Genomic DNA, 8,667 nt, shown 5'->3' with positions numbered 1-8,667 from the left:
CGCCCCCCACTCCGTGTCCCGGCGGGTGGAACCCCCACCCGGGTGTCTGTGACAGCCAGCGGGTTACCCGTGCGCGGGCAGGGCCAGGGACACCCGCGGCCGCAGCGGCTGAAACAAAGCGGGCCCGGGGGGTCTGCAGGCCGCAGCCCGGCCCAGAGTCTGCCGCAGGCAGAGGACGAGCCACTAGGTAGTCATGTGTCAGGGCTAACTGCACGTAGGTCAAGGAGTCCGCCTTAGCACCAAGCCTAGCAGTGGGCCATGCTGCCTGTTGGCCCTTCCACCCGTTTCCAGGATGGCACGGCCCTTGCCAGGTAACTGACCTCCCTCCCTCTTTGCAACCTTACAGACTCTCTGATTTCTGCTCACTTTCATCTTTAAAGTCACCGTACGATGTGAACATCGCGACACAATATTCAAAGGGTGATTTGAGAGAGAGGACTGACGTACTGAACTCACTGCCACTTTGCAGATGGGAAAACAGGAGGAATATGGGTTTCATGCTGCTGCCTCATCCAGCGTGCCATCTCTGGGAATAGCTTGAATACAATTCTGTGACAAATAAAATAGCAATATATTTCAGTTAAATTGTGAAAATATCTTCAGTTGCAAGAACACAAACATAGATGATCAGAAAACATTTTTCCCCATCTTTCACAAGCACTACCTATCATTTTAAATGTTTCCCAGAGAAGGCACACACTTTCAATGCCAAGACTGAGCCCAAGGGATTTTTTTCAGATGAGTTTGATAAAAGGATGGTATAAGTACCTATACAAAGCGTCTACAGAAAAGTGAAATCAACCTCATGGCTTTTGAAAAACTAAGGAAAAACCAAGTCTGTCTTCAACAGTGAGAGGTGGCTTTGAGTTAGTTTTGCGAGTGGCATAAACCAGCTTACTTTGTTGCCTAGATGAAGCAGTAGTATGATCTGGTAACTGAATTCACTTTGACTGGAAATTAAAGTTTGTGTAATTGCTTGATAGAATAAAAGGCAAAAGTACTTCTGTTGGAAAACTGTCTTTGATCCCTTTTCACACTGACAGAGTGTGGAACATACAGTTCCTAGAGGGAGTAGAACATAAGGCAAGTCTGTTACTGATAGCATGAGGTGCTGTCTGGCTTCTTGCAAAGGTTAAGGCACATGTGATGTGATCTTTGCAAGACTGTATTTAGCCTTTCAAGGAGCAAAGTAACATGTTAAATGATTAAACAAGAGAAGCCTAGGAGTGCAATACTAAATAATTGCCTAAAATGGGCACAGTTCCCCTCTTGCTTTTGCATAGGCATCCGAAACAACTTTTAGATGATACATACATACAATCACATTCATTGTGTGCAAACCCATGTTGCAAGTATCTTTCCATGTAGTACTGATGCTGCAAAAAAAGCAGCGATCTAATTACTCATGCAGAAGTTGCCATAGTCTGTTAATTTGCTGTCTAGAATAAAAACAGCCAAGCCCCGTTCATATTGCAGTTCCAGTTACGGTGCGGAGAACAGGGTCTCCTGTTTTCGTATTCCCTCTTGCAAGTACGAGGGTAATTGGATTGTGCAGTGAGAGCACTCGTGGTAAAATTGCTTGCCAGAAATATATGGGGGAATAAATTCTTCCCAAAAGGAATAGCTTTCTTTATGCCAACCCCACAAGAGCAAAAGGAGAGAAGAAAAAAACTGAGACGCTGACTCTGGGCTGTGTTGTTCTCTGGGTATATCATAATTTTACACTTCCTTGACTTCTGCCAATAATTTTGACCATATTGAGTTCTTCACGGAATTATTTTTTCTATTTTTGTCTTTTCTCCATAAGACAGTTTAATGTGCAAGTGTGCCTTTCTGATATTAATGCCTAGCAACAATTCATTCATACAGAATTCTTTTCAGGTTTTAACAGCTATTCTTCATTATTCATGTAGAGTGTCTGACTTTTAAAGTACTGTTTATTTTCAGTCCCATATCCCAGCTTCCCTATTCCAAAAGATGACTTCTGGTGGCTCAGGTTAATTAAGAGCCCTTTTTTTTTTTTTTTTTTAATTTCTCTCCAGGTTTCCTTTGAGGATCTTAAAATAATTAATACAAAAGAAAATAATCATATTTTGAAACATGGCGAGTGCCCCTTCAGTGGAGATAATTAAATGCAAAGACTATATTAAATAAGCTTGCCCAGGTGTTTCATCGAATGAAAAAAATTTGTTTAAACATCTTCTGTAAGAGGGATTAGACTGCTTCACCATCTTTGTGCATCTAAATTCATCTCAAGGCTTATCAAATTTGCTGAGTGCATGTCTGCATTTTAAAGGGATTGTGTCATGTTAACAGAGGTTCTCACTGAAAACAGAAATGCTTCCAGGCATCCGACATTTAGCCTTAGAAGCACAATCTGATAAAAAAAAAAGACGGCAGTTAATGGAGTTGCTATGTAGAGAGTTAGACAAAGATAATCCACATTCATTCATGTCGTAACAGTTATATTTGATACTTAGTTTCAAACTAAAAAGAAAATAAAGCAATTTTAGGACTAGGACATTCACAGGCTCATTTTTTGTTTATTTAAAGAGTAGAGGAAGGAGTTCAACATCCTTGTGCTATACCTGTATCTAGGCAGGCTACCTGTATCCTAGGCAGCAACATGCAATAGCCTCTTGAGGGGCACTGCTGTCCAGTCTGGAGAAGACAGGGAAGAAGTGAAACCTGCATTATAATCTGAGCTACGGTACTCGGCGATATATTGTGGGAATAAGGATGCTCTCCTGGAGTTTGGGATTCTGCTCCCTGTAAGGCAGAGCAGGTACAAGGATTGGGCTCTCCCACAACTCCATGGCCGCTCCATACCCCACTTCTGGCCATCCTAGAGCGTGTGCATGTGTCTCTTGCTTATTTCAAAGACTTTTATTTCATTACAGTGTGAAAAATATTCAAGAAGTATAAGCTCAGATCTTCATGTGCCATGGGATTTTATGAGTCAGCCAGCCGTAATACGGCACAACCTGCTCTCAAAAGTACTGACTTGTAAGAAAACGATAAGCCTAGAAATCAGGATACGAAATTTTAGAGGGTGCTTGCACAGTGGTGATGCACAATAATCTAATAAAGTGTCAGTAGCTCATTAATCAAGTAAATTTGCTGGGGTGGGAGGTAACATTAGGAGCATTAGGAGGTGTATTATACAGCTAACCTCATTCCTAGCACTGTGCAGTATGTGCGGTTCAAAGCTCTGACGATCACAGCTGCACTGTTACAGCTGGACTCAGCGCTGTACTTAATTACATCTAATAACGTGTCACCCAGAGCTGATGCTTTGTTTATCAGTGTAGCATCACAATTAGCACCCACATTTATAAGTACTTTTCAGCATAATTTGATCTCCATTCTATCATGTATAGATGAGCCATCAGGTAATGATACAGCTCAGTAGCATTGATCAAAGCTGTATCCCAACTCAAGTCCACATCAAATCTTTCAGATAATAGGGACTTATGACCGACATCAGTCTTCTTTGTTGATGGTTTGAATACTGATCTGTCTGCCAGTGCATTTGGGCTACGGTGGCATTTGAGAAATATGTATGAAAGTCACTATAATTCTACTGAAAGAAGGAAAATAATATATGGGTTTATTTTCAAACATACCCACGTGTGAATTAGGTGAGCAGAAATATTAGATGTGTACAGGCTGTGTACAAACATTCGTCCACAACTGCCACGCGCATCTCTTGTTGGTGTCCAAAGTTAAGGGCCTGTATGGATTGCATAAACAGATTGTCACCATTAGTGCACCTAGCCCTGATTTCATAATATGAAGCCCTATTTTAATTTGCCTGAAACAAATACATTAATCTGAAGGATGCCTGCCCTGTATGCAACTTTCAAAACCATTATTCTAATAAGTAATTTTCTTCACATAATGGAAAACTCTCTATGTGTGACGTTTAGTGAACAAGCCTGATGCGCACTAAAGTCCTTGTTCACAGATTTATCTTGCTTACTAGATAGAAACATGGAATTGGTATATGTTAGTGAGGTATTACAGAATTAACACTTTAATCATTGCAATTAGTTATAAATCTCACATATTGTCACCTTTCCTAGGCATTTCCAATTAGACTGCAGAATAAATCTGTGCCTGGGGACTCTGGGTATCCCAAAGCAATACAGGAGTATTGTCAAAAGACCAGCCAGGCTCACTAGAAACAGTTTAGCTCTGTTTGAAGCTCTGTTTTATGCAAGACAAGGTCACCCAGTCACTACTCCCTCTTTTGAATCCTGGATGTAAATTACCTGACAGGAAAAGAAACGACGTTTCTTTTGCCCATTAAATGATTACTGAAGCAAAAAGATCAAGGCTTGTCTCATTCCCTGGCAAACAGCTCAGCTTTCAGCTGTAACCTTAATTCCTTGTTGGATCTGATTCTAAGAAACCTTCCGTTTCTACAAAGCGGGTAGGCCAGTGACCCTTTATCTGATTTCACCAATATAAAGCATTACCTCAAAGTTGCAATTTTATAAAACAAGGCCCTAATCTTCCAGTGCAGATCACCATGGTTAGTAGCTACAACGAGGAGAGACCAAATGTTCACACAAATGTTGCCCAATTTAATTTTGAAAGATGAAGCGAGTCTCACCATAACTAAGGAATTTTCTGCTCATGCTATAGGTCTTAAGATCAGCCCTATTCTATAGATGCACCATCTGAAAGTTGCCGAGTAGATACCCATCAGCAGAAACCAAATCTGTGATTCATATACAAAAATGACTCTTAAGGACCAAAGTCCAGATAAAGCATGACTGTGAGACACTTAAGTATCACATCCAGCTTCCTTTAGAGCCATCTGGAAACCTCCTTATTTTCTTCAGCACTGTGGTATCAGGCCTTACATCCTGGCAAATAAAGGGCATGATGTTGCAAGGTGCCAGGTACCTTGAAATTTTATTTGGCCTGAAGTTTAAAGGGCTCAGTATCTCACAAAGCCGTCAAAGTCAAACTGAAATAGTCCTCTTCCCATCCTCTTTTCTTTCTGCATTGTACTCTGCTGAGTTGCTGAAGTGGGCTTGCAAGCAGATGAAAAGAATTTGATTTCCTCACTACTCGTGGGCTCTCAACCATGTCCCTCATAAATAAATGATTTTTTTTTGGTCACTGAATCTTATATTTCGCCCTCAAAGAAATTTGGCATAATATCCAATGAAAAGAATAATTGAATAGCACTTGGTATAACTATTGACTATAACTCAGACACCACACCACTGCACCCAGTGTAAATACCAGGGGCCTAATGTTCTGTAAATTAATTGAAGTGGAAAGTCCATATTCACAGTTCATCCTGATGAACTCGAGGAAAAAACCCAAGAGGGTAAATACTAATTCTAAGATAGGGTTTTTTTAATATTGAGTAATGAATTTTATAGTGTTCCAGTAGTTAAATCTCTGCCTCACAGGATTCAGCTTTATATCCATCAACTGTCCACAGTATCAAATATTACTAATCATTTGGTATTATATAGTTATTATTGTAACATAATCCCTACACACACTTACGCTGCTGTAAGCCAAAGCAACACTACTCAAGCTGCCCCAGAGCAAAACCAGTCTCTGTGGAAGCATCCAGAGAATCATCCTTGAGACATAAAGATATCACTTTGTCTGCCACAAAAATGTTGCCAACTTTAGGGTGAATGTGGCTACTGTTCAACAGGGCACAGCAACACAACCCAGCAATGTGGAACAGGAAACGAATAAAAAAGACCACATCTAATTGATACTTAGATATGGTAGGATGTAATTACTCATGCTGGAATTCATTCAAAGCATCAGCACTCTGAATGCTCCCTTATTAAAAAAAAAAAAAAAAAAAAAAAAAAAAAGTACAATCAGTTCTTTACTGTCCACCAACAGAGAAGACTTTAGTTTGGCAGCTGATGGTTAAAAAACAGCTGATGGTTAAAAAATTGGTTTAATACATATTTCTGGTTTTCATGTCATTGTTAGGTTTGTTAAGTTATGTTACCTCAAATCTACCTCTGAACAAAGAAAGTGGTAGCTCAAGTAAATAGTACTTAGAAGTTTAGCAGCACTTTACAAGTTTAAAGTTCATTATAAATGTTGCCTGCTTGTGCTAATTTCCACAGCACTCCTGAGGGAAAATTAAATAGCAGAACCACTTTACAAATGGTGAGGCAACAGAAAGTTGTTACACAACTCATATTTAGAGCTAATAGCAAAGCTGGAGTATACATGGTATTTTTTGTTTGGTCCACTTTTCAAACCATGACAGCATGTCTAATACAAACGTGTCTTCATGTGATCTGTGCAAGTCTGGCCAGGAAATGAATATGAAAAAAGAAGGAAGTCGGGTAATAGTTTATTTCTAAAGAACACAGTCATTCGTCTGAAAACCACTGGTAGACGTCATCTTTCCAAATTGCATAGGTATGATCATGTCAAGGGATCCCACCTCTAATTTGAGTAGAGCTGGAATCTGGGTCCAAGAAACTTAAAAATTAGGAGTTGCTAACCTAAATCCTTAACAACAACAGAGCAAACAGGTTGACACTGGATTAAAATTCATGTTAGCCAAAACAAAAAAGTGAAAATTATCATCAGTGTCAATGAAAATATCTCAAATCTACCTCTGACTCATGTATGCGTGGGTAACAGGTAGAGGAAATTAATATATCCAGGAAATTTTAACATTTGTAGAAAAAAACCCAGCATCTTTGTTATTGTCATCTGTCTCTCTTTAAACATCCCATTAAATAGGTGATCTCCAGTGGATCAGCTCAGCGCTCTCTGCCATTCATGTGCTGTGCTCCCATTGAAACTCAATCCCTTGATGGACACTAAGTGTGATGGACGCTTTCATCTGCACTGACTGTGAAGACTTTTCATGTTGTATTTAGTAGTAATTGTCATATTTGCATATTACCAATTGTGAAGGGTTTTCACAGTTTGTGGTTGTTTTTGTTTTGTTTGTTTGTTTTTTCTTCTCCCCTAAATCTTCAGATTCTGGAATCCTGTGAGTAGTTTTAATACTCAGTTTTAATTTTAAGAGCTGTGAAAAAGAGCTAAGAATGTGATCCTAGAAAACTCAAGCAGATAAACTTCTTAACTTCTGCCAACTTCTTAAAAATAATATTTTTTTTAAAACTAGTATTTTTTTGTGTCTGTCTTTTGTGTTCCTAGGGTTGGTAATACTGTCCTTAATTTCACTTTTTATAAATGTGAAATGGCAACTTTGTACATACATGCACACCTCAGAAACCTGTTCATTAAAACACAGCCTGAGGTGGCCTGACATTCTAGCACAGTCCCAGTCCAAAAATCCTGAAAATCAGACTTCCAAGACATAAGATTCTCCATTTGCTAATTTAGACGTCACAGCTGCAAGCATTACTAATGAAATCCCTTGCATTACCTTAGGTGATTTTGACATTTTCCATTTTTTTAATCCAATTTCTTAGGCTGTGGATCTTCTGAAAAGCTTCTTTCTCCTTGTTACAGAACAACAATTACAAGTTATATTTGAATCTCAAGTGTGGATAGAGGACATTCACGCTTTCTCATTTTATCACTTAATTATTTTGAGCTGGTTTAAATCCAGCAGTGACAAAGGTGGCAGTTATCAAAGTCCGGTGTCCTGACCACCACAACTGGTAATTCAATGTAAATAAAAGAGATATCTTTCTGCACCTAATTGTCAACCATTGGGAGACTTAAAACTCTGAGGACCTTGGGTGAAATGTGCCCCACAGGCACAAAATGATCACATCACCTCGTATATGCTGATCCCACCTATAGCTGTATAATGGATGTTGTACCGCATATATAGGACTTAGACGCTGAACAGAGGAGTGCGGAGCTACTGTAAACACCACTCTGGCTTGAAACATGGTAGAAATAAGCTCAGCAAAAATGTTTCAGACAGTTGAAAACAAAACATTGACTATAAATTTGACTGAGTATACTTGATGAAGATGAGCGTAATGAAAGCCCAGCTGCTTAGCACTTCAGACTTTCAGCTCACACTGCTTATGTGCAAGATGATTTTGCTTCCAAATTGAATGTTGCTGGCTGGAGCTTTATAGGTAGACTGGATATATGCACTATGTCTTATTTTAGGAGAAAAGAGTAACAAAAGTTAAAAAAATGAAATCTGAAAACCAGCCTCAATAATGCAAACAAACTGTAAGACAGCCCCTTCCTCTCTGCAATTGTTAATGTTGAAATCTTTCATTTTTACTGATTTCAGTGATGAGAGAGTCCAGTCCTGCATTACTTAGCCTCTCCTGTACCTTAAACAAAACAACCAGACAATGTCAGAACAGACATTTTTAACATAGGTTTTTTTGTCAAAATTTCATTACGGGTCTTAGCAATTTTTCTACAGCAAAACAGAATGAAACAGCATAAATATGATTTAATTAGCCTCTCCTGTACCTTAAACAAAACAACCAGACAATGTCAGAACAGACATTTTTAACATAGGTTTTTTTGTCAAAATTTCATTACGGGTCTTAGCAATTTTTCTACCAGAATGCAGAATGAAACAGCATAAATATGATTTAATTAATACTGTCAGATTATAGTTCCCCTCTTTAGAATTATGCCAGTGGCAGCAGTTTCAATTTTTAAAAATAATTCTAATCCATAAATTTTATTTTGCCACCGGGACAA

At 38.9% G+C, this 8,667-nt stretch overlaps 1 protein-coding gene across 1 annotated transcript in view; it reads right to left on the bottom strand.

Annotated features, from left to right (window-relative positions):
* LOC103900375 (von Willebrand factor D and EGF domain-containing protein) overlaps positions 1–400 on the bottom strand; it is a 9,342-nt gene extending 8,942 nt beyond the window's left edge. Inside the window, exon 1 of the mRNA XM_009281043.1 lies at positions 367–400. Within this exon, the coding sequence (XP_009279318.1) occupies positions 367–400 (34 nt within the window). The remainder of the gene's footprint in view (positions 1–366) is intronic.
* Between the last annotated feature and the right edge of the window lie 8,267 nt (positions 401–8,667).

Source organism: Aptenodytes forsteri, unplaced genomic scaffold (assembly GCF_000699145.1).
Source record: "Aptenodytes forsteri isolate BGI_AS27 unplaced genomic scaffold, ASM69914v1 Scaffold292, whole genome shotgun sequence".
Lineage (NCBI taxonomy): Eukaryota > Metazoa > Chordata > Aves > Sphenisciformes > Spheniscidae > Aptenodytes > Aptenodytes forsteri.
Note: the sequence above shows the minus strand (reverse complement) of the source record. Positions and strands in the feature narration are given on the sequence as shown.